The 24,088-nt window shown below is 58.0% G+C and overlaps 1 protein-coding gene across 1 annotated transcript; it reads left to right on the top strand.

Annotated features, from left to right (window-relative positions):
- Window positions 1–180: 180 nt before the first annotated feature.
- On the top strand, window positions 181–23,539 carry MYH7B (myosin heavy chain 7B). The gene is made up of 40 exons (XM_082358952.1): window positions 181–336; window positions 1,608–1,714; window positions 1,879–2,022; window positions 2,505–2,661; window positions 2,953–2,980; window positions 4,053–4,149; window positions 6,529–6,660; window positions 6,774–6,837; window positions 7,875–7,973; window positions 8,644–8,747; window positions 8,862–9,000; window positions 9,302–9,420; window positions 9,513–9,662; window positions 9,846–10,016; window positions 11,106–11,285; window positions 11,378–11,510; window positions 11,591–11,667; window positions 12,093–12,180; window positions 12,382–12,499; window positions 14,282–14,405; window positions 14,507–14,643; window positions 15,432–15,687; window positions 16,637–16,879; window positions 17,539–17,715; window positions 17,803–17,948; window positions 18,265–18,355; window positions 18,434–18,823; window positions 19,494–19,620; window positions 19,708–19,826; window positions 19,917–20,113; window positions 20,239–20,588; window positions 20,712–20,836; window positions 20,934–21,049; window positions 21,480–21,876; window positions 21,963–22,088; window positions 22,173–22,343; window positions 22,435–22,539; window positions 22,623–22,718; window positions 23,175–23,312; window positions 23,388–23,539. The coding sequence occupies exons 1-40, from the start codon at window positions 249–251 to the stop codon at window positions 23,397–23,399; spliced, it is 5,838 nt and encodes a 1,945-aa protein (XP_082215078.1). The 5' UTR covers window positions 181–248; the 3' UTR covers window positions 23,400–23,539.
- The last annotated feature ends 549 nt before the right edge of the window (window positions 23,540–24,088 follow it).

Raw genomic sequence — 24,088 nt, 5'->3', positions numbered from 1 at the left:
GAGTGTGTGTGTGTGTGTGTGTGTGTGTGTGTGTGTGTGTGTGTGTGTTGGGGGCTCACCAGGGAGGCTGAAGTGGGGAGCCCCACGGAATCACCTACCGTTAGGTCTTGTGGGTTGTTCGATCATGCCCCAGTTTGGGGCCCCTGGTCCCTCAGTTCCCCTGTCACTGCCATTTTCCAGTGCCTGCTGCCCTGGACTGCCTTGAACCTCTAAGATCTCATCCTGCACCTCTCAGTGCCACTACCGTGATGGATGTGAGTGAACTTGGGGAGTCTGCCCGCTACCTCCGCCAGGGCTACCAGGAGCAGATGAAGGTGCACACTGTCCTGTGGGATGGTAAGTGAGGGCAGAGTGGGGCACAGCTACAGAGAAGCCCTTATGGACTCAGACCAGGAGTGGGGAGGGGTGGCACTCAGCTCGGGTCTGAAGGGGCACTCTGGCCCGACAGCTTTAGCCCTGAGGATAAAATCCCAGGGAGCCTGTGTACATCACTGTATTTCTGTGAGCAAGCCTCGGTTTGCTCCTCTGTAAAATGGGACAGTATCACCCGCCTCCTGGGGCTGCAGTCTGTGGCTGGAGCCTGAAGCTTCTGAGATGAGAGTGATTGGTATGTGTGCAGGCTGCCTCCACATGTCCATAAAACCTGTGCTGGAGTTATTTTTAGTGCTTTCCATAGAGCCAAAGCCTCTGTTTATCAGGGACAGGAATAAAGGCTACTATTTATGACCCGGTTTGCTCATAGGACAATAATAACAATAGGCAATGTGTATCAAGTACTTATTGTGTGCCAGGCCCAGAGCAGATGACTTTCCACGCATCATCTCAACAACCTGGGGATATGGAGACCAGGGCCAGGGCCGGCTTCGTGCGTGTGCAACCTCTGCAGCCACACAGGGCACCGCCCTCAGAGGGGCCTCATGCTCAATTTAACACCCTGCTATCACCATCTCGAAATTGTAAATAATTTCTTAACAAGAGGATCTGCATTTTAACACTGGGGCCTGCAAGTTATGGAGCTGGTCCTGACTAAGGCACTTGACTAGTAAGTGGCAGGACACCTGAGTCTGTGCCTTTAACTACCATGAAATATGGGCTCCCTGGAACTCTGGGGCCAGCTGGCCAGGCAGGAAGGAGCATAAGACAGACTTACGAGACCGGGGTTTGAGTCTTCAGTGAAATGGGGGAGGCAGAACCCACTGAGAATTAAGTGCCTGATATTGAGGGCTGCTCCATATGGGAACTAAGCACATGCCCATAATGTTTTACCTTTGAGGGACAGGCCCATAGAGAATGAGGGATTTTCCTGAGGTCACAGGGCAAATACAACAGAAGCAGGAATCTGAACCCAAGTGTGTAATCCAGGGCTGTGAGGGAGTGTAACCTCAGTCAGGGAATCCTTTGAGGAGATCTCTAGGGACCCTCCCAGCTCTGCCCTTCTGGGAGTCTGTGTCTGGAAGGATCTTTTCTGGGTACTCCTGCATCCTGACAGAGGGGCTCCTAGGAGGGGCACAGCTCTGTAGACACGATTTGAGAACCCCAGCTGGGTCCCCAACCCCTGGATGTGCGTCAGCCTTTCTCAAAACCCCCATGCTCTCCCCGAAACCCAGGGAAGAAGCGGGTCTGGGTACCTGATGAACAGGATGGTTACGTGGAGGCTGAGGTCAAATCCGAGGCTACTGGGGGCAGAGTCAACGTGGAGACCAAAGACCAGAAGGTTTGGCTCCCCCTTTTCCCGGAATTAGCTCCTCCGCCTTCCCGGGTGTAGCTCCTGACCAGTGTGCTCTGGATGAAAGGGGGTCTGGGAGCGTACAGGAGTGAGAGGCTGAGGTCAGTTTGTTCCTGCCCACCTGTCACCCCACCATACGGCCTTCCTGGCAGGTGCTGACGGTTCGTGAAGCTGAACTGCAGCCCACGAACCCGCCCCGCTTCGACTTGCTGGAGGACATGGCCATGATGACGCACCTCAACGAGGCAGCCGTACTGCACAACCTGCGCCAGCGTTATGCTCGCTGGATGATCTATGTGAGCCATGGGCCGGGGAGGGGCCACGGGTGGGATGGGGCTGTGTGTGGTGGGGGCGGGGCCATAGTAGCAGGGGCGGGGCTAGGGCAAGAGGCACAGCCTGGTGGGGACAGAACGGGGGGAAGGGGCGGGGCTGTGTGCAGTGAGGGAGCAGGACTAGAGGCAGGGTAGGGTGATGTCATGGGGCTGTGGAGGCGGGGCCACTGGCTGGGGCGGGACTAGAGGTAGTGCTGGAGGTTTGGCTACGGCAGTGTAGGGGCGGAGCTGCAGCAGCACAGAGGCTGGGCAATGGGGCTATGAAGGGGCCACGGGCTGTGGGCAGGAGTAAGGGCTAGGGCGGGGCTAGGGCGGCCACAGAGGGTGTGGCATCGCACCTTAAGCAGCTCCTTGGGGGATTTTGCAAGGGTCACAGTTTTGCGAGGGCTAGAGCCTGGGAATGGGAGCTTGGCCTCCAACAACCTATCTATACACTCTCTCCTCAGACATACTCGGGCCTCTTCTGTGTCACCATCAACCCCTACAAATGGCTCCCGATCTATACAGCCTCCGTGGTAGCCGCTTACAAGGGAAAGCGCCGCTCGGAGGCCCCGCCCCACATATATGCTGTGGCAGACAACGCCTACAATGACATGCTGCGCAGTAAGGGCCGCCTTGACTCGTCTCCCCCACCCGAGGCCCCTCCCCCGGCTCCAGGACCCCATTCCCTCCATTTGCACTGCCCTCCTTTTGATGCTGCTGGACACTCTAGCATAATGCTTCTGTCTCTCTGAGTGGGAGCTGGCCTGCAGTCTGAAGGTCCCACCTGGTCCTTCCCGTTTCTGGCCCTGGGTGGTAGAGGGGCTGCCCCAGCGCCAAGGATACCCAAGGTGTTCCACCTGTGGCTGGTCCCTCACTTTGGCTAACTTCTCTATCTCCTCCCCTTTCTTCCAGACCGAGAGAACCAGTCCATGCTGATCACGTGAGTGTGGGGCTCTGGGGATGGGGTGGGAAATGCTGGCCATCTGGCAGGAAGAGAGTGGAACTAAAATCATTTCCCAAGGTTGAATACAAAGTGCTTAGGGCAGGGGTTTTACCGCCTGGAGTCAGTGTCCCAGGTGAAACTAAATTAGAGCATTTTCTCTGCCCCCTATTCTGGGCAGATGTATTATGGGTGGTGTGCAGGAAGGGGGTAACAGACTGATCACCAGCCCTGATACCCTCTGTCCCTAGGGCCTGGAATCTTCTCCCACCTTGATCTTTTGGGAGTTCTGATTCTCGCTCAAGGAGAGTGGGGAGACCCCTTTCCTCCTTCTTACCATCTCCATATTTCCGAGTCTTATTTCTAATCCTTTGTTTGCCTTCACTGGTAAGTGGTAGAATTCTTACATACCAAGTTTATATCCAGCCAAGCCAATATGGACATCGTTCGTGTGTGTGTGTGTGTGTGTGTGTGTGTGTGTGTGTGTGTGTGTGTGTGTGCAGCCTGCTGGTGAAGATCAAGGCCTTTGAAATCAGAAAGACCTGTATTCAAGTTCTCACGGGTCCACTTCCTGCTGGTGTGCTTGGGCCTCTGAGTCTCATCAGAAAAGACAGAACAATCCTACTTACCTACCACACAGAGCTATAGGAGTCAGTGAGTTAATGTCTGTACCTGGCACACAGCAGAAACAGCTACATAACTTCTCTGAGCCGCATTTCCTTATCTATCAAAAGCGGATGATAGTGGTGCCTGCCTCACAGGTTTCTGAGGCTTAAATGAGCCAATATAGGTAAAGCACTCGGCCCAGTATCTGGCAGTAAGTTAGTGTTCAGTAAACAGTGGCATCATAATGTGTTTTCTCATCTCACTGGGATGGTTTAGGTTGGCTTGTTTTGTAAACAATTCTGAGGGCTAATTTATCTCAGGAGTTTTGAGTTGGGGTGTAGGTCCTGAGTTGGGAGCTGGGTGTGGGGAGGGCAGAGGGGACCTGCTTGAGGGGTAGGGTGTTGGGGGATGGGAGGAATTAGAGTAGCCAGATGGACATTGGTGACTCATGTTTGTGTCGTCCAAGGGGAGAGTCGGGGGCCGGTAAGACGGTTAACACCAAGCGGGTCATTCAGTACTTTGCCATCGTCGCTGCCCTGGGAGACGGGCTGGGCAAGAAGGCCGTAAGACTCGCCCACGCGGGCGCTGCTCCCTGCTGCTTCTGTTTTTCTTTTCTTTCTTCTCCTTCTTTTTTTCTTTTTAAAAAGTTGATTCCCCAGAGCCTCCAGCCCTGCCTGAGCCTCCCACCCTGGTGGCAGACTCTGGCCTGAGCAAGGCTCGACCAGCGAGGCTGTGGCCATTCTCTGTCACATTGTATGACGCGGTTCCAGGCTTACCTCACTGTTCCCATCTGTAACACAGCGGATGGGACCACATTGCTATTCCTAAGCATTTTATGTATTTTTTCCCTTTCATCATGACCTTCATATTTTGAGAGAGTTTACCAGGTAGGCTGCTTTTACCAAGAAGTAATTGTTTTCTTGGTTTTCATGCACCAAAGACACAGTTACCTGCTGTCAGTCAAACAAGCAGGTTCAGCCAGAGCCAAGGGCACTTGGCATTCCCAACAGCCAAGGTTAAGGGGCAGTTTTGCACCCCATGATTTCTTTATGGTTTTTGAAATTTTCTGAAACAATGGGGGAACCATTTTTTTGTTTTGTTTTTGTTTTCGAGGTACAACTTTCATTCCTAGCCCCAGGGCCAGCTGTTCAGAGCTCTGTGTGTGCTCCCCTACCCCAAAATGGGTTGCCTTTTCTTTCCAGAAACCCAAGCCTCCTCCTGCACAGCCCCTACTCCTGGTCCTGTTGAGCCTTGCGTTTATTCTGGGACATTTTTCTTTCTTCTTTTTCTTTTCTTTTTTCCATTTAAAGTTTTTTTCTTTTTCTTTTTCTTTTTGCCTCTTCCTATTTTCCCAGCTGATTTTCTCGTTTTTTCTTTTTATTTCAGTTTTGTTTTTTTGGTGTGGTGGTGGTTGTTTTTATTGTTTTGTTTTGTTTTTGCTGTTGACTTTTTGGTACTCTTTCCTCCCTCCCCCCCACCCCATTTTCCCAACTCCCTAAGTGTCTCTGAGGATGCTACAGAAAGTTGGGTCTTGGTCCAGGAACAGGAATGGAGGGCAGGGAGCTGGCAGGGATGCAGCTGGGAGGGGCAGGGGTAGGGGGCACCTGGGCAGAAAGGAGCCCTGCATCGTGGAATCGGGGTTGGGGGGAGCTGTCAGGCAGGGGAGGTAGAGAGAAAGGCTGCCCCTCAGGGGCCATGGGTGCTGGAGCTTAAGAGCCTTATCAACCTCCCTCCCCTCGGCCCCCAAATTGACCACATCTCCAAAGAGAGCCCTGTTCAAAAGCCCTGGACTTGAATGTGTGGGGTGGAGCTCGGGGGAGGGGCTCCTGCCAGTTCTCTCCTGCCTCTGTCTCCCCAGCAATACCTCAGGGGGATTTTTAAGTCTTGCGCTCCCTGGAGGTGAGTGAATAACCACAGTCCCCTGACATGGGACAGGTGGCATGACACCTGTCACTCCAGAATCTATTCCTTCCTTTTTCTCCCTTTTTTCCCAGGCTGCTGGGATCCAGGGTAGGGAAGAGAAAGAAAGGGAAAAGGAGGGAAGACAAGGATGAGGCTAGGAGAGCAAGGGGGGAGGATCCCCTCCATTCAGTAAGTCCCTCTAGATGAGACATACAGGTGGCTTTGGGCATCATGGAAAGCAGGATGCCTGGGCTCAGTGTCTGTTCTGCCCCTGACCCACTGTGCCATCTTGAGCAGATCACTTTCCTGCTCTGAGTCTTAGTTTCCTCATTTGCAAATTAGGGCTAATGATATGCACCCAACAGGGCTATTTTGAATAATAGTCGGTGTACAACTGTACAATGAAAATGCACCTCATCACAATACAAAGGAGTAGTGTGAAGAAGGGCAGTCACAGAGGGAGGGGAGGGGTCAGAAGGTTTGGGCAGGAAGAGGTCTCTTCCAGCCTCAGAGCATCAGGGAGGCCTTCCTAGAGGAAGGGGCACTTGAGCTGGGCTCTGAAGGGGAGTAGACTGTAGTCAGGAGCCTCTAGGGCTTGGGGCAGGGTCACTTCCTGGGGCATGGGAAGTGAAGGGATATGGAGGAGGCCAGAGACGGGGCTTGGAGGGGGCTGTGAATAGGAGACCCCCAGACGCAGCCGCTGCCTCAAGCCCCTGACTAGGGCCATGTTTGCTCCACTTTCTAGCATTTCTCCTTCTAACAGTCCCTGGAGGGTCGGGCATGAGGGGTCGGGGGTGGGTACACATTTGGGTGACTAACGTTCACTGTCCCGCTAACCACCCCACTGCCCGCTCCTGCCTGGTGACACCTCACACCCTCTAACGTTGTCTTCCTTCTCCTCCCGGCAGTTTCTGGCCATGAAGACCAGGGTAGGTATGGGGCTGGTGTGAGTGGGGCAGGCAACAATTATGAGGTCCTGGGGAACCCCCCTCCCCTCCCCTTCCCAACCAGAGGTTGTCTGGGATGGGCCGAGACCCCAGGACCACGGGCTGACAGAGCCCTCGGCCCGCCACCACCAGGGCACCCTCGAGGATCAAATCATTGAGGCTAACCCTGCCATGGAGGCTTTTGGCAACGCCAAGACCCTGCGGAACGACAACTCGTCCCGCTTCGTGAGTGCCGCAGTGGGAGAGCCGGGTGTGGGGAGACACAAGGTGGTGGGAGCCTTGGACAAATAGGGCAGCGCTGGCTGGGCCCCCAGCTGAGGCTGCTTTTCTGCCCACAGGGCAAGTTCATCCGCATTCACTTCGGTCCCTCTGGGAAGCTGGCGTCTGCGGATATTGACAGCTGTGAGTCTAGGAGAGGGTGGGGGAGGGTGAGGATGGGGAAACAGGCCCAGGCCTGAGTCTTTCCGCTCAGACTGAGTGTCTGTCATCAAGTCCTTGGGGCTCCCACCTGTCCCAGGCGCTTCTCTTCATCCCCTGGCCACAGCCCAGCTCAGGCCACCTCACCTCTCACCTGGAACATTCCCCCAGCCCCCGTGTGGTCTTCCATTCTCCATTCCTCTGCTGGATCTCCTTTCAGCCAGAGTGATCTTTTCTTAGAGACTAATCTGACCATATCGCATTCCTGCTTAAAGACCTTTTCCAGATCCCATCACCTTAAGATGGAGACCCAAATCTTTATTTGGCCAGCCAGGCTCCTTGTGACTGGGCCCTTCCCCTCACCCACCATCCCAGTCTTTTCTCTGGCCCTCGATAGGGCAGGCCTGTGCCCCTCCTGCCCTGGCCTCATCTCTACACCTCGAGTCCCCATCCTTCCCGGAAGCCTCCCCCAATGCCTCTCTGGGGCCATTGCCCATCCCGCCTGACCCAGACCTGCTTCATAGACACCAGGTGCCCAGGCTGCATGCACAGAGGGGCCCCCACGCTGACTGCTCCCCATCTTGGGGTGCATGGTCAGATCCTGATGGATAAGCATGGGCAGGTGGTGATAGACGGGAACGTCATAATTCATGCCCCGACCGACCCATGCGCAAACACACAGAGGCTCTGCTCGGTGCACACACTGACACACCAGCAGTGCTCTGGAGAAAAGGAGTGTGGTCTGTGGATGGTGGAATGAAAGCACAGACAAATCAAGACCCATACACAGACAGCTACGTTAATACACCCACACGCAGAGACACACAGACGTACAAACATACACATTCCCACACCGTGACACGTGCGCTGATGGAGAGACACCCTTCAGCACATGCTGGCATGTGTGCAGACACGGCACCTCCACACACACCCCTGCCCCTTGCTGACACGTCCTCCCTGCCCCTCAGCCATAGTGGGGTGACCCACTCGGGAAACTAGGCCAGCGCCTCCCTTTTCCCCAGATCTCCTGGAGAAGTCAAGGGTGATCTTCCAGCTGCCCGGTGAGCGAGGCTACCACGTCTACTACCAGATCCTCTCGGGGAAGAAGCCAGAGCTGCAGGGTGAGGGCCAGCAGCAGATGGGGTGGGAATCGGAGCCCACAGGTCTGGGTGGCAGTTGGGCTGCCCAGCCTTGTCCCGGCCCCCATCAGATCAGGCCCTGGGCTACCTGTTCCCCCACTGTTCTGGGGTCTGTGACATCCCTTCTTTCCTGGAGACCTAGAGCCCCTTCTATCCACCCACCCCCTTCCTGGGACTTCCAGTTCTTGCTGAGCCCTCTCCTCCTCGTGCTAGGAAATGGGCCCCTTAGTACCATTGCCCTGGCAGGGTTGTCTCTCCTGCTGTCCTGAGACTAGAGAGGCCCCACCTAGCACCAGTGGGGAGCAATGGCTCTGTCTAGGCCCAGCTCCCCTCTCTTGCAAGCCCCTCAAGGGCAGAATCTGGTCCTCGCTGGGCCGCAGCACCCAGCACAGGGTCTGGGCCATAGGGGTGGCTTGCGCAATGGTCAAAAGATGAGTGAGACATAGGGACCGAGGCTCATTTCTCAGAACCGTAAAGAAAGAGAAGCCATGAGCATGGGAGTCGAGGAGAGAAACTCAAGCTACAAAATCTCGGGAGGGCCCTACACTCTCCTGCCGGGCTGGCTCCCAGGACCTACCACGCTGGGATGGGGGTGCAGAGGAGAGCTGGGTGAACACAGCCGACCTGCCCTTCTCCGCCCCGTGTCCCCCAGACATGCTGCTTCTGTCCATGAACCCCTATGACTACCACTTCTGCAGCCAGGGCGTCATCACTGTGGACAACATGAACGACGGGGAGGAGCTCATGGCCACTGACGTATGTCTCTGGTGGGAGGGGAGGAAACCTGGGGGAGCAGGTCCAGTGCCCTTCACTCGGCTGAACCCTGGAGGAGCCCAGACTTCTCTGAGCCTTCCACCCCCCACCCCCCAGCATGCCATGGACATCCTGGGCTTCAGCGTGGATGAGAAGTGTGCCTGCTACAAGATCGTGGGGGCCCTCCTGCACTTTGGCAACATGAAGTTCAAGCAGAAGCAGTGGGAGGAGCAGGCTGAGGCCGACGGCACCGAGAGTGAGGGGCCCTGACCCTGGCCTGACCTGGTCATCCTCTTGACCCTGATCTCAGCATCCAGTCCGTGACCATTAACCCTAAGACTTGTCCACAGCCTTTGACCTCAGTCTTAACCTGGCCCTGATTGTAAACCTTGACTTCTCAATTCCAGACCCTCACCCTCCTGAGCTGTACAGTTTGCTGACCCTGAATTTGACCTCTTCCAACCTCCCTCTCATAACCCTAAGTCGAGGCCGGTAGAGCTCCCAAGTACCCGTCTTCTTGGCCTCCTCCCCCTCATCTCACCCATGTGCCCTGCCAGGTGCTGACAAGGCTGCCTACCTGATGGGGGTCAGCAGTGGAGACCTCCTCAAAGGCCTTCTGCACCCCCGAGTGCGTGTGGGGAACGAGTATGTGACCAAGGGTCAGAGTGTGGAGCAGGTGAGCGGCTGGCAGGCCGGGGCCCACCTGGGGACAGCTGGGGCAGGGTCCCCTCCTTGCCAGGTCCCAGAGCAGCCTTCCCTCGCCTCCAGGTGGTGTTTGCCGTGGGGGCTCTGGCCAAGGCCACCTACGACCGGCTGTTCCGGTGGCTGGTGTCACGGATCAACCAGACGCTGGACACCAAGATGCCCCGTCAGTTCTTCATCGGCGTCCTGGACATCGCCGGTTTTGAGATCTTTGAGGTGAGGGCAGGCCCACACCCCCAGGCTCTGTTGTCTCTGGGGTGGAGGACCATTGGGGGTAGGGGCAAGAGCCCTGGGTGTCTGCCTGGAAGCGGGGTGAGCTCCTGCACATCCCTGTTCTCTGTGGGTCTCCTTGTCCCTGTCTACAAGGAGGCCTGCTGAGCCAGGCGCCTCCCACTATAGTTTAACAGCTTTGAACAGCTGTGTATCAACTTCACCAACGAGAAGCTGCAGCAGTTCTTCAACCAGCACATGTTTGTGCTGGAGCAGGAGGAGTACAAGCGGGAGGGCATCGACTGGGTCTTCATCGACTTCGGCCTGGACCTGCAGCCCTGCATTGACCTCATCGAGAAGGTGAGGCCCGGGGCCAGGTCACTGCAAGGAAGGGAAGGCATGGGTGCAGTGGGTGAGCAGGAATGAATGCGCACTTGTGTGTGAGCGAGCGTGTGCAAGCCTGCATGTGTGTGTGCATGTATGAGCGTGGCTGTGCACATGTGTGTGTAACGGGTATATGAATGGAAATGTGTGCATGTGTGTGACTAGGTGTTTTGGAGATTGAGTGTGATTGTGTGTTGGTGAGCAGTGTGTGTGTGTGAGCGTGCATCCCAGCACTGTTGCAGCCACAGTTTCTTTGGACCCTCAAAACTGTCCGGAACTACAGGGCAGGGTAGGGTGTGTTTGTTTATTTGTCTATAAAACATTACATATATTTCCCTATTGTATAAAGACTAGAAAGAAAGAAAAATCAAAGAAAAATTGAAAAATCAGAAATAAAGGAGAAAAGATGTGTCCCCCAATCCTACCACAACCTGTCTCCTCCCAGTCCTTTATCCTGGGCATCTCTTTTCTCTTATGAACACAGACGCATTTCTCATCCTACCTTTTCTCTGAGAGTGTATTTTGAGCATGGTGCTTTGTTGAAGAAGACACAGTAGTTCATGCAGCAGATGATTTTCATGCATTTCTGTAATCTCCTACTAGTGGACATTTAGGTGGTTGACAGCTTTTGCTGTTATAACAACAATGAAAGTTTTCATTTCCCCATTTTGCAAGTTAGGAAATTGAGGCTTAGAGAGGTCTGAGGACCCCATAGCTGCTAAGTGAGGAAGCCAGAATTTGAACTCAGCTGCCTTTTTTGACTGTACCACGTGTGAGAGTGTGAGACCACGGATGCCGGTTTGAGTTTGCACACTTCTTATAAGTAAAGAGAACAACTCAGAGCTGCAAGTTGGGCAGAAAGGGCTTGGAAGCCAAACCACAAACTTTCTTTCTTAGAAGACAGGGCTCCTGGGTGCAGGTCAGTTCTTTGTCCCTCAGGGCAGATGGCTGAGGTTGGAGGGTCTGGGAAAGCTCCCAGAGGGAGGGGCTCCAGGAAGTGGGGATCCAGCCCGGCCTGGATGGGCCAGCTTGACGGAGGCCCTTCAAGCTGTGCCCTGTCCCCAGCCACTGGGCATCCTGTCTATTCTGGAGGAGGAGTGTATGTTCCCCAAGGCCTCAGATGCCAGTTTCCGGGCCAAGCTCTATGATAACCACGCGGGGAAGTCGCCCAATTTCCAGCAGCCACGGCCTGACAAGAAGCGCAAATACCAGGCCCACTTTGAGGTGGTCCACTACGCGGGCGTGGTAGGTGCCTGTTGAAACCCCAGCTCTTGACCTCTCTCCTCCCTCCTCCGGGTTCCCCCACCTCGGTTCAGCCCCCGTCTGGTCTCTGGCAGGTGCCTTACAGCATCGTGGGCTGGCTGGAAAAAAACAAGGATCCACTGAATGAGACGGTGGTCCCCATCTTCCAAAAGTCGCAGAACAAGCTCTTGGCTACTCTCTACGAGAACTATGCTGGCTCATGCTCTAGTGAGTACAGAGGGATGAGATTCTGTAGGGGACTCGCAGAGTGATGTCCCTTGGAGTGACTGGTCCCATGTCTCTCCTAGCCGAGCCCCCCAAGTCTGGGGTGAAAGAGAAGCGTAGGAAGGCAGCATCATTCCAGACGGTGTCCCAGCTACACAAGGTGAGGCCCAGTCTAGGCCTCGTGCAGGCCCTCACCCTGCCGCCTCCACCCTGTCCCGGCTCCCTGCTCTGTCCCCTGCACCCTGGGCGGGCGGCCGTTAAGACTTGCAGTGATGTTTAATTCCTCTCCACGTGAACATCACAGCAAGTCTGTGCTGCTTCCCGTCCCCATGCTGCCTGGGCAGGGTTTGGGGGGGATGGGGCCGGAGCCACAGGGATTGGGTGGGGGAGTGAAGACTTTGGTGATGGTAACGGGGACCCAGTCAAACAGAAGAGGGCAAAGGGTCACAAGGAGCAGAGTGAAAGGGCAGCACCGCAGAGACACGCTTAGGCACCTACTGCGCAGTCCTTAAGGGGCTCATCCACTGCGGTTTCCAATTCTGCTTCTCTGCCCTCTTGTGCTTTCTCCCCTCTCCTCACCCACAGGAGAACCTCAACAAGCTGATGACCAACCTGCGGGCCACACAGCCCCACTTTGTCCGTTGCATTGTCCCCAACGAGAACAAGACCCCAGGTAGTCACCCCAGGGTGGGTTGGTGGCGTGGGGGCACATTGGAGGGAGGGGACAGCGCAGACTGGAAGCTGGGTCTTGCCCCCTCCGCAGGGCCTGCTCAGCCTCAAAGTGAGCCCTGTGTCTGGACTTCTCGTCTTTTCTGGGGCATGAAGTTGTGTCCATTGACCTCTAATCTTTTCCTTTAACCCCCACCATGTCCAGGGGTCATGGATGCCTTCTTGGTGCTACACCAGCTGCGCTGCAATGGGGTTCTGGAGGGGATCCGGATCTGCCGACAGGGATTCCCCAATAGGCTGCTTTACGCTGACTTCCGGCAACGGTGGGTGTCTCCCTGCCCCAGCCCTGGCTCCTCCCCAGCTCCAGCCTGAGGGGGTGGAAGGGCACCGAGGAGGATGCAGGGGGACTGGGGAGGAGGCCAGAAGGTATCCCAGCGGGAGATGCTGATGGCTGAGACCTGGGGGTGGGCGGTGGGCTGGGGGAGATGTGAACAGGCTCAGGGTAAATATTGGAGGTGCAGCCAACAGGCCTTGCTACTGATGAATTGGATGTGGAATAAGAAAGAAAAAGAAAATACAAGGGTGACTTCTGGTTGTTTGGCCTGAGCAACTGGGGAGTTGGTGGTAGATTTACTGAGAAACCAAGATAGGATTTTTAAAATTTTGTGGGGAAGTAGTGGGAGAGTGGATTGAGCTTGACTTTGAACATGTCAACTTTGAAATGTCTCCAGCAGGGAATTCCCTGGCGGTCCAGTGGTTAGGACTCTGCGCTCTCACTGCTGAGCGCCCGGGCATTCGATCCCTAGCCAGGGAACTAAAATCCCACAAGCTACACAGCATGGCCGGAAAAAAAAGAAATGTCTCCAGCAGATAGGAAAGTTGAGGGAGAGATTGGATTTGTTAGTCTGGAGCTCAAGGGTCGGGGGGCAGGCAGAGCTGGAGGTAGATTTGGGAGTTGAATGAGGGTTCATGTGGACTAGACTTTATGTAATGGCTGGCACCAAGTGAGTGCTTGGCCCGTGCTGTTAGCCCCTCTGCCTTCCCTTTATAGGTTTGATTTTTGTCAGGCTGCAATCGTGCACAGTTCCCTCCCCCTTCAGAAGTAACTGGGGCCATCCACGCTGACCGTTATACTTATGTGTCCATACAAATATTGTACACGTGGGTGCACACACACGTTCTCTTTGTTTTTCCCTGTAACTATGTGTCTTGGAGATTGTTCCTTATTAATAGACATAAGTCTGCATCATCATCCTTTTTTTAAATATTAAGACTTTCTTTTTTTAGAGCAGTTTTAGGTTCATAGCAAAATTGAGGGGAAGGCACAGAGATTTCCCATAAGCCCCTGCCCCCACACGTGCACAGCCTCCCCCGTCATCAGCATCTCCCACCAGAGTGGGACATTTGTTACAGCTGATGAGCGCGCACTGACGCATCCTAATCACCCAGAGTCCATAGTTTCCATTACAGTTCACTCTTGGTGTTGTACATTCTAGGGCTTTGGATAAATGTAATGACACATGTAGCAGCATCCATTTTGTTATGGCAGTAAAATATCCCATAATCCAGTGAACCGTGCTTTGTTCATCAGTCCCTTAGTAAGGGGCCTTTTTGTGTTTCTAGGGTTTTGCCTTCACAGTGTGGTCACGACAGCCTGACCCACACAGCCCTGTACACATGTGCAAGTGTGTCCCCTTTAGAAGTGGCTGTGCCAGAACCCTTGCTCTTGTTGATTAGAATTCTCTCCCAAGTGTTTCTTCAGTTTGTGATACGCTGTAACACATCACCTTCTTTACTTTTTTTGCCCTTCTGAAAAAAATGATAAATTATTAAAAATTATAAACTAAAAACTTATAAAAGTGCTGTATGCCTTTTGTAAATGCTGTAGGCTCTTAAAGAACTTAACTACTGAATGCATTTAAATGCTACCCAAGCTTTCAAAGCAGAGTATGCCCAGTCCTCAGGTGTCACAAGGCCGTCCCCCGCCAGCCTGTTCAGGGGGTGCCCCTCTGGAGCCTCTACTCCGGCCTCTGAGGGGCCAGCCTCTTCCGTCGTCGGCTCCCTGCCCAGCACCCTCCTCTCCAGCCCTTTCCCCGCTCCCCCAGGTACCGCATCCTGAACCCCAGCGCCATCCCGGACGACACCTTCATGGACAGCAGGAAGGCCACAGAGAAGCTGCTGGCCTCGCTGGATATCGACCACACCCAGTACCAGTTTGGCCATACCAAGGTCCGGGCACAAGGGAATTAGGGCGCTGGACCGGATGTGGGCGGTCACGCTGCAGGGGTCATGCAGGCGACTGAGGGTTATACCTACCGCCCACACCCCAGGTGTTCTTCAAGGCTGGGCTTCTAGGCGTCTTGGAGGAGCTTCGTGACCAGCGTCTGGCCAAGGTCCTGACACTGCTGCAGGCACGGAGCCGGGGCCGCCTCATGCGCCTCGAGTACCAGCGCCTGCTTGGAGGCAGGTGGGTGTCGGAAGGGGGTGGGGGGGATGCGGGGGCACAGCCACTGTCCCCCAGCTCGCAGGACCCTCTGAACCCAGGATCTCTGAACCCTGTCATACCGTCCTGTGGGTCAGATTTCACCGTGTGGCTGCCTGCATGCCACACCTCCCAAGGGGCAAGGCTGTGGCTCGTGCCCCTCAGCCCCCAGCTGCCACTTCCTCACCTCAGAAGTTGAGGTAAGAGAACCTGCCTGTGCTCCAGGCCATCCCAGAGTGTGGCCTGGAGTAGTAATCAGGGCATCTAGTGTTTCCCAAGACTCTTAAGTGCCGAGCCCTGGGCAAGATACTTTATTTGAATTTATCTCGGTTAAAGTACAGGACAGTTCTGAGAGGTAGGTGCCATGATCATCTCTGTTCACTAGAGGGGGTGTCTGAGCAGACGGAGCCTGTCAGCTGGCTTGTGGCGGGAGGTGGGAGGCTGGGATGTGAGCCCAGGCAGTCTGACCTTATAAAAGAGCCCAGTGGCTTAACCGCCCCTGGTGTCTTCAGGACACTTGCAGGGGCCATTCAGGGCTCCTGAGCTCCTGCCCCGGAGGCAGACCTGTGTGACCTTGGGCCTCACCCTCAAGCTCGCCTGTAAAGCAGAGGATTAGGACCTACTTGAGAGGCTGTTGGGAAGGTTAACGAGGTCCCACGCTAAAGTGCTCAGTGCAGTGTCCGGCCCAGGGTAGGTGCTCAGGGAACATCGGGGCTGTCACTATGAAGGGGCGGCACTGAACCTGCTGGCCACCTGTGGCTGCCCCTCCCCAGGGATGCCCTGTTCACCATCCAGTGGAACATCCGCGCCTTCAACGCCGTCAAGAACTGGTCATGGATGAAGCTCTTTTTCAAGATGAAGCCACTACTACGCTCGGCGCAGGCTGAGGAGGAGCTGGCGGCCCTGAGGGCAGAGCTGCGGGGGCTGCGAGGGGCACTGGCCACCGCCGAGGCCAAGTGCCAGGAGCTGGAGGAGACGCACGTCAGCGTCACCCAGGAGAAGAACGACCTGGCCCTGCAGCTGCAGGCAGTGAGTAGGGGAGGGGCAGGGTTTCTTTCTGCGACATGGTGCCCCCCGGCCCCGCTCAGAGAACCCCAGGCCGCTCCGAGGAAATACCATAACCAGATCCCCGGCCAGGGCGGACCTGGCGTGCTCTGGGTGCTCAGGCCTCACCCGGGTCTTCCTTCCTATTCCGGAGGCTCATGGGCTTGTGCCCGTGCGCAGTCTCCCATGTTCCCAGCCTCCTCACTCAGTCTGTGCACGTGTCCTAATGCTCCCACGCCTTGTGCCCCCGTGGCTTCCTGCAAAGCTACAGTGTAGCCCCATCTCCCCAACTCTCCCCTCCTCTCCATCCCCAAGACAGCTCCATGCTCCCTTCTCTGGTTAAGGGCCACGGGAACCCAGGCAGCAGGTAACAGTAACAACCAGAGGGTAGAGATCAAGGGTCCGGATCCTCCCCAAGTCCACAGAGCCATTCCTTCCTTCAGCAAATACTTTGAGTGTCAGGCCCCATGGAAACTCTGGAGATACATTGGTGGGAGAACAGACAGGCCTGTGCTCACAAACTCACCTGCTAGAGCAGGAGACGTTATGCAGCCAGGTAGTGAGGAAACAGTGATGGCAGAGAACCTGAGCCCTCCGTGGCCGTGCAGGGCTCTCCCCACCCCCTCAGCCCAGTGTGGGCAGAGCTGGCAGTTGGCTTCTCTGCTAGAGCCCTTGTTTGGGCCTTACTCTGGGTTGTCCCCAGCCTGTCTAAAGTTCCCCTCTTGCTGCCCCGTCCATCCCTCTACCTGAGCCCTTATCCCACCACACTTGAACGCCTTCAGGGCCAAGAGCAGGTCTTCGGCATTCCTGGGTCCCGGAGCCCAACCGAGCGTGTGTCCAGCCTCTGCACGGACAAATGAACTTGCTTTCCGGGGCCTGGCCTGGTGTCCCTCAGCTGCCTTGACTCTGCCCCATTCCCTGTGTCCCCCTCCAGGAGCAGGAAAACCTGGCGGATGCCGAGGAGCGCTGCCACTTGCTCATCAAGTCCAAGGTGCAGCTGGAGGCGAAGGTGAAGGAGCTGAGCGAGCGGCTGGAGGACGAGGAGGAGGTGAACGCTGACCTGGCTGCCCGCCGGCGCAAGCTGGAAGGCGAGTGCACAGAGCTCAAGAAGGACATTGATGACCTGGAGCTGACGCTGGCCAAGGCCGAGAAGGAGAAGCAAGCCACGGAGAATAAGGTGTGGGCCGGGCCGGCTGTGGCCCTGGGCAGGTGTCTTCCTCTCTGTGGGCCTCAATTTCCTCATCTGTTAAATGCTGCTGTTAATAGCAGCACTTCCCTCATTAGGGCGGGTGAGGATTCAGTGTGTAACTAGCCTGTGCTAGCGCTCGCCACCGGGCCTCGCCCGTAGTAGGTACTCAGCAAATGCTAGTGATTGTCGTCCACCAGCTCCATGTCCCCCAGGTGCCTTCCCTCATTGAACCCTCCCAAGAGCCCACGTGGTTCAAAGACTTGGGGTATTGACTCCATCATACAGGAGGGGAAAGTGGGGCTCAGCAGGGTTAGCCGCTTATTCAGGTTCTCACAGGTGCTCCCCGAGGAAGGCAGGACTGGGAAATAGCTGCTTAAACACCTGTGAATCCCCAGAATAGCTGGTGTCTGTTGATCTCTCACTCTGGGCCGGATACTGTGCACAGGGCTTTGTGAGCATTTGCTCATTAATCCCTAGAGGAGGACGCTATAATCATCCCTTAAGGATGAAGAAATTGAGGCTCAGAATGAAGTGACTCGCCCGAGGTTCCCTGGCTCGAAGGGGACGGTTGCTGTGGCATGGTGTGGCGGCCGCTCAGACCAGAGTGCGGGGGAGGCATCCCCGTGGTGACCTTGGCCCTGACACAGGTGAAGAACCTGACGGAGGAGATGACGGCGCTGGATGAGTCGGTGGCCCGGCTGACGAAGGAGAAGAAGGCCTTGCAGGAGGCCCACCAGCAGGCCCTGGGCGACCTGCAGGCTGAGGAGGACCGTGTGAGCGCGCTGGCCAAGGCCAAGGCCCGCCTGGAGCAGCAGGTGGAAGATGTAAGTCGGGGCCACGGCAGCGGGCTGTGTGGTGGGGCCGGGACAGCCGGGATGGCGCAGAGCCCACCCACCCCGTCCTGCCCACAGCTGGAGTGCTCCCTGGAGCAAGAGAAGAAGCTGCGCATGGACATGGAGCGGGCCAAACGCAAGCTCGAGGGTGACCTGAAACTGACGCAGGAGTCGGTGACAGATGCTGCCCAGGACAAGCAGCAGCTGGAGGAGAAGCTCAAGAAGTAGGCGTGGGGAGGGCCGCAGCCCCGACCTCCTGGCCACAGGGGGCTTCCTGAACCTGCACCCCGCTTCTCACCCCCCTGGCCTCTAGTCAGTTCTGCATCACAGCAGAGGTTGAACCCTAGGGTGTAGGGGGTCACCAAGGGCCAGGATCTAGGGCCCGGGCTTGAGAGGGAACACAGGGATGAGGTCACTTAGGGCTGCTCCGGGCGAGGTGCCTCAGTCAGGGAGTGTGCTGGGGGCGGGTACGGAGGGGCCCCAGGCAGGTGCATGGGAGTTAGGCCCTGGGCCGGCTCATGCCCACCCTGTGACCTCCAGAAAGGACTCCGAGCTGAGTCAGCTGAACCTTCGAGTGGAGGACGAGCAGCTCCTTGGGGCCCAGCTGCAGAAGAAGATCAAGGAGCTGCAGGTGTGCGGGGGAACGGGGGTGGGCAGAGACCCGGGTCAGAGGCCCACGGAGGTGACACTGCCGCCCGCGCATCCCCAGGCTCGGGCGGAGGAGCTGGAAGAGGAGCTGGAGGCCGAGCGGGCGGCCCGGGCCCGCGTGGAGAAGCAGCGGGCAGAAGCAGCCCGGGAGCTGGAGGAGCTGAGCGAGCGGCTGGAGGAGGCGGGCGGCGCGTCCGCGGGGCAGCGCGAGGGCTGCCGGAAGCGCGAGGCCGAGCTGGGGCGGCTGCGGCGGGAACTGGAGGAGGTGGCCCTGCGGCACGAGGCCACAGTGGCTGCCCTGCGGCGCAAGCAGGCGGAGAGCGCGGCCGAGCTGGGCGAGCAGGTGGACAGTCTGCAGCGGGCGCGGCAGAAGCTGGAAAAGGAGAAGAGCGAGCTCCGCATGGAGGTGGACGATCTGGGCGCCAGCGTGGAGACTCTGGCCCGCGGCAAGGTGTCTGCCTCCTTCCTGATCCCGACCTCTGACCCGACTCTAGCAGCCTATCCTGACTGAACCACTTCTGACTCCAGCAGCTGACCCCTCACCACCCGCTGCCAGTCTGATTCCATACTAGTCCTGGCCCTGCACCCGATCGGGACTCTTGATCCATTCACCTGACACCCAGCCTGAACCCCACACCAGTCCTGACCTCTGACCCTACCTCCTAAACTCTGTGCCCTGACTCCAGGGGATTTTTGACCCAGCATCCAATTCCAACTTCTCAGTCCTTGACCTCTGAATTCTGACCTCATACCTGTCCTGACTCTGTTCCTGTCCTGAATCCCAGCACCCAACCCTGACCCCTGACCTTTGTACCACCTAAGCTTGACAGCTGACCTCTGACCAGTGTCCCCTGCCAACTTCACGCTCTAGTATCCTAACCTCACCTTGACCCACCGGCCTTGGGGCTAGTACAGCCCTCTCACTTCTGACACTCATCTTTTAAGCCATAGTCCAGCAATAGAATCTCCGACCCTGAACGTGGGGTTCTGCTCTCCCTTTGATTCCTGGGCACGTGTCTAGCCTGCTAGTTCCCGACTCCGGGTCCCCGTCTCTGACTGGCAGCCCTAGATCCTGCCCTGTGAGTCACAAACTTTTTCTGATCCCTGACCCCGGATCCCAGGCCAGTGCAGAGAAGCTGTGCCGGGCCTATGAGGATCAGCTGAGCGAGGCCAAGGTCAAGGTGGAGGAGCTGCAGCGGCAACTGGCAGATGCCAGCACCCAGCGGGGGCGGCTACAAACCGAGAGTGGTGAGGCCGGGGGCTTGGCTGGGCCACAGCGGGGTTCGGTGCTGCCCCTCACCCACCTGACCTGCCGGCTTGCCCCTTGGCCTGCAGGGGAGCTGAGCCGCCTGCTGGAGGAGAAGGAGTCTCTGATTAGCCAGCTGAGCCGTGGGAAGGCCTTGGCCACCCAGAGCCTGGAGGAACTGCGGCGGCAGCTGGAGGAGGAGAGCAAGGTGGGCCAGCCATTGGCTGCCACAGAGCAGGCGGGGTGGGCACAGGGCCACTGGCCCGGCCCGATGCTGAGGTCAATGGGCTCTCTGCAGGCCAAGAGCACGCTGGCCCATGCCGTGCAGGCTTCGCGGCATGACTGTGACCTCCTGCGGGAGCAGCACGAGGAGGAGGCTGAAGCCCAGGCCGAGCTGCAGCGGCTGCTGTCCAAGGCCAACGCCGAGGTGGCCCAGTGGAGGAGCAAGTACGAGGCAGATGCCATCCAGAGGACCGAGGAACTGGAGGAGGCCAAGTGAGTGCCTTGCCGGCCAGGCCGTCACCACACAGGGACGGCGCCTGCACCTCTGAGCTGTCAGGGGTGAGGGGAGATGCAGGGCTCAGCTGCGCATCCAGATCCCGTCTGCTCCCGTGGCCTAGAAAGAAGCTGGCACTGCGGCTGCAGGAGGCAGAGGCGGGGGTAGAGGCCGCTCATGCCAAGTGCTCGTCGCTGGAGAAGGCCAAGCTGCGGCTGCAGACAGAGTCGGAGGACGTGACCCTGGAGCTGGAGCGGGCGACCTCAGCGGCCGTGGCGCTGGACAAGAAGCAGCGGCACTTGGAGCGGGCGCTGGAGGAGCGGCGGCGGCAGGAGGAGGAGATGCAGCGGGAGCTGGAGGCCGCCCAGAGGGAGGCCCGCAGCCTGGGCACGGAGCTCTTCCGGCTGCAGCACAGCCACGAGGAGGCTCTCGAGGCCCTGGAGACGCTCAGGCGGGAGAACAAGAACCTGCAAGGTATGACCCACCCCAGGGTCAGAGCCGCTCTGGGGTCACTGGGAGTCCCTCAGGGTCACACAGGGTGACACGGTTGGAGCAGAGCCATGGGGGTGGCCCTTCAGTGCCCTGTCCACTCTGCAGAGGAGATCAGTGACCTCACAGACCAGGTCAGCCTCAGCGGGAAGAGCATCCAGGAGCTGGAGAAAGCCAAGAAGGCACTGGAAGGGGAGAAGAGCGAGCTCCAGGCCACACTGGAGGAGGCCGAGGTCAGGGGCGGGGTGGACACTGACCCGCTGCTCCCTGGCCTGCCCTCTCCACATACACTCACGGCCCCATCACCATACTATCTGCTCTGCACCCCAGGGGGCCCTGGAGCTGGAGGAGACCAAGACTCTGCGGATCCAGCTGGAGCTATCCCAGGTCAAGGCTGAGGTGGACCGGAAACTGGCGGAGAAAGACGAGGAGTGCAGTAACCTGAGGTGTGGGGCCGGGCTGTCCCTCCTCCCCGGGCCGACAGCCTCCCCCATCCCAACCACCTGAGAGCACAAGGGCGGGTGATGTTGGCTGAGCCCCACTGTGCAGGGGACTGGCACAGACACCTAATGCCCCCATACCCACGACCCTCTCAGGTGGGGACCATCGTCCACAGTTTGGAGGTGAACCTCGGAGAGGCCAAAGGACTTGCCCAAGGTTACACAGTGGGGGTAGAGCCAGAGTTCAGTCCCTGTCTGTCTGCTGTGAAATTGCTCTGATGGGCAACAGGCAGGCAGACACAAGGGGCTTGAAACCAGGGAGAGATCGATCAGTCACTTATTCTCCAACTGGCTTCACATCTCCAGTGTTCCCTGCGTGTCTGTAAGCAAGTCTCTCGCAGGCCACGACCCCTCCTTTCATCCCTCCTAACTACAGGCGCAACCACCAGCGAGCAGTGGAGTCCCTGCAGGCCTCCTTGGATGCAGAGACTCGGGCCCGCAATGAGGCGCTGCGGCTCAAGAAGAAGATGGAGGGTGACCTCAACGACCTGGAGCTGCAGCTGGGCCACGCCACCCGCCAGGCCACGGAGGCACAGGCCGCCACACGGCTGCTGCAGGCCCAACTCAAGGAGGAGCAGGCAGGGCGGGATGCGGAGCAGCGGCTGGCGGCCGAGCTCCACGAGCAGGCACAGGCCCTGGAGCGGCGGGCCACCCTGCTGGCCGCGGAGCTGGAAGAGCTGCGGGCCGCCCTGGAGCAGGGTGAGCGCAGCCGGCGGCTGGCGGAACAGGAGCTGCTGGAGGCCACCGAGCGCCTCAACCTCCTGCATTCGCAGGTGAGGACGGGGGTCACAGGGATGCATGGGGCGGGGGCCTCAAGGCCGACTCTAAAGCCCTGCCCACCCCCCCACCCTCTCCCCAGAACACAGGCCTCCTGAGCCAGAAGAAGAAGTTAGAGGTGGATTTGGCCCAGCTGAGCGGGGAGGCGGAGGAGGCTGCCCAGGAAAGGCGGGAAGCCGAGGAGAAGGCCAAGAAGGCCATCACCGACGTGAGGCTGGGCCGGGACCGTGGGGGCCCCGAGCAGAGTCCGAAGGGACTTTCACCCCCGACCACGCCACCTCCTCCCGCACAGGCAGCCATGATGGCAGAGGAGCTGCAAAAGGAGCAGGACACGAGCGCACACCTGGAACGGATGAAGAAGACTCTGGAGCAGACGGTGCGGGAGCTGCAGGCCCGGCTTGAGGAGGCAGAACAAGCCGCCCTCCGTGGAGGAAAGAAGCAGGTGCAGAAGCTGGAGGCCAAGGTGTGTGCGGCCCTCCCAGTCCCTTGCCCTGCAGGGTGGGCCACCCGAGGGCAGGCTGAGGGCACCAGGCCCACGGGCTGGCTGCTCGCAGGTGCGGGAGCTGGAGGCCGAGCTCGACGCAGAACAGAAGAAGCACGCCGAGGCCCTCAAGGGGGTGCGGAAACATGAGCGCCGGGTCAAGGAGCTCGCGTACCAGGTGGGTGACCAGGTCCACCTAGGGGGGCAGCCCTGGAGCTGGCCTGGTTTCGGGCAAGACCTGAATCCCCTTTGCCTGCCCAGGCCGAGGAGGACAGGAAGAACCTGGCTCGCATGCAGGACCTGGTGGACAAGCTGCAGAGCAAGGTCAAGAGCTACAAACGGCAGTGTGAAGAGGCGGTGAGTGCACGGGGGTCTGAGGATGCCTGTGGTCACCCAACTTCTACAGCTGGCCCCAGGCTCTACAGCCAGGTGGGATGCCAGCAGCCGGTCAGGCCTGCTCCATCGCTGGGCCGTGGATTCCCCCGTGTTGGCTTTGTGTGTAGGTTGGGACAGTGACCCCACTGCCCAGCGAGAAGAAAGACGCGTTTCTAACAGCTCCGGCAAGACGTGAGACCTAGCTCTGTCTCTGAAGGGACCGCATGCGCCTTCCCCTTCCAGCCAGGTCTGGCACACGGGCGCCTCTGGAAGGAGTGGCTCCACCCCCTCCTTCCTGCTGTGGGTACTGGTGAGGAGGGAGGAGGGCCGCGGGCAGTGGTGGTGGAGCAGAGGTGAGGACCCGGAGAAGCCAGCCCCTTCTGGGGGTGCTAACCCTTTCAGTGACCAAAGGGTGAGCAGGCCTGCCTGTGCCCCCAGGAGCAGCAGGCCAACACTAACCTGGCCAAGTACCGCAAGGCCCAGCACGAGCTGGACGATGCGGAGGAGCGGGCGGACATGGCGGAAACCCAGGCCAACAAGCTGCGGGCGCGGACCCGGGACACCCTGGGCCCCAAGGTGAGGAGTGGTGTGGGGCACCCACCCTGCCCTCTGCGTGGAGGGCAGCTCACCCAGGCACCCCTCTCCCCTTAGCACAAGGAGTGACACCTGAGCCCTGGGCTCTGAAGAGGGACACCTGCTGTTTGCCCCACCCTGATCCTCTCCTCTCTTCATCCACCCCTGCTGGAGCCTCGCCACCCCAAGCTCTGCTACACCCTGAATAAACGCCACATCTGCAGCTCCTACCGGGTTCCCTCTCATTCTTTGGGGTTCAGGAGGGGAGGGGAGCACATGGTCTCATGGACAAAAGTCAGGTCCACATCAGTCATTTAAAATAAATTCTTTAATAGTCTCCATTTAATTGGTTTATTTGTTGTTAATAAATTGGCAACACACGGAGGGGCCGAGGGTATGCTCCCAGGCAGGCTCCTGCGCGGGGTGTGGGCTCAGGCAGGAGACGCTGCCCTGGAGCGGGGGGCCCGGCCACAGCCTCCCTGTGCTCCAAGGGATGGAAAGAGAAGGCCCCTCCCACTTCTGGGGGAAACCATGAACACAGCGGCCAATGAGCAAACAGAACCAGAGGAGCTAAAGGAAAACAAGGGAGGGAGGAAGGGAGGGACAGATGGGCAGGCTTGGGGGAAGGTAGCGAGCGTTCTCTGGTGTCCCCCACCCCTGCCCAGGGGCTCAGAAGCCTTTGCCTGGGTCTAAAGGCCAGGGCAAGCTTGGCTCACAGATTGGGGGAGGGTGCCCATATCTCCCTCCCCACCCCAGGGCTGACAGCCAAGAGACCGGGT

Source organism: Balaenoptera borealis (assembly GCF_965194805.1).
Source record: "Balaenoptera borealis genome assembly, chromosome: 16".
In the NCBI taxonomy this organism is placed as follows: domain Eukaryota; kingdom Metazoa; phylum Chordata; class Mammalia; order Artiodactyla; family Balaenopteridae; genus Balaenoptera; species Balaenoptera borealis.
The sequence above is the reverse complement of the archived record's forward strand: the minus strand, read 5'-3'. Positions and strand labels throughout refer to the sequence as shown.

Excerpts from the sequence above, each read along its gene's own strand:
- MYH7B (XM_082358952.1), top strand. The coding sequence starts at position 249 with ATGGATGTGAGTGAACTTGGGGAGTCTGCCCGCTACCTCCGCCAGGGC. Across the intron at positions 6,661-6,773 it reads ACGACAACTCGTCCCGCTTC|GGCAAGTTCATCCGCATTCA; the intron begins GTGAGTGCCGCA and ends TTCTGCCCACAG. Across the intron at positions 12,181-12,381 it reads CAACGAGAACAAGACCCCAG|GGGTCATGGATGCCTTCTTG; the intron begins GTAGTCACCCCA and ends CACCATGTCCAG.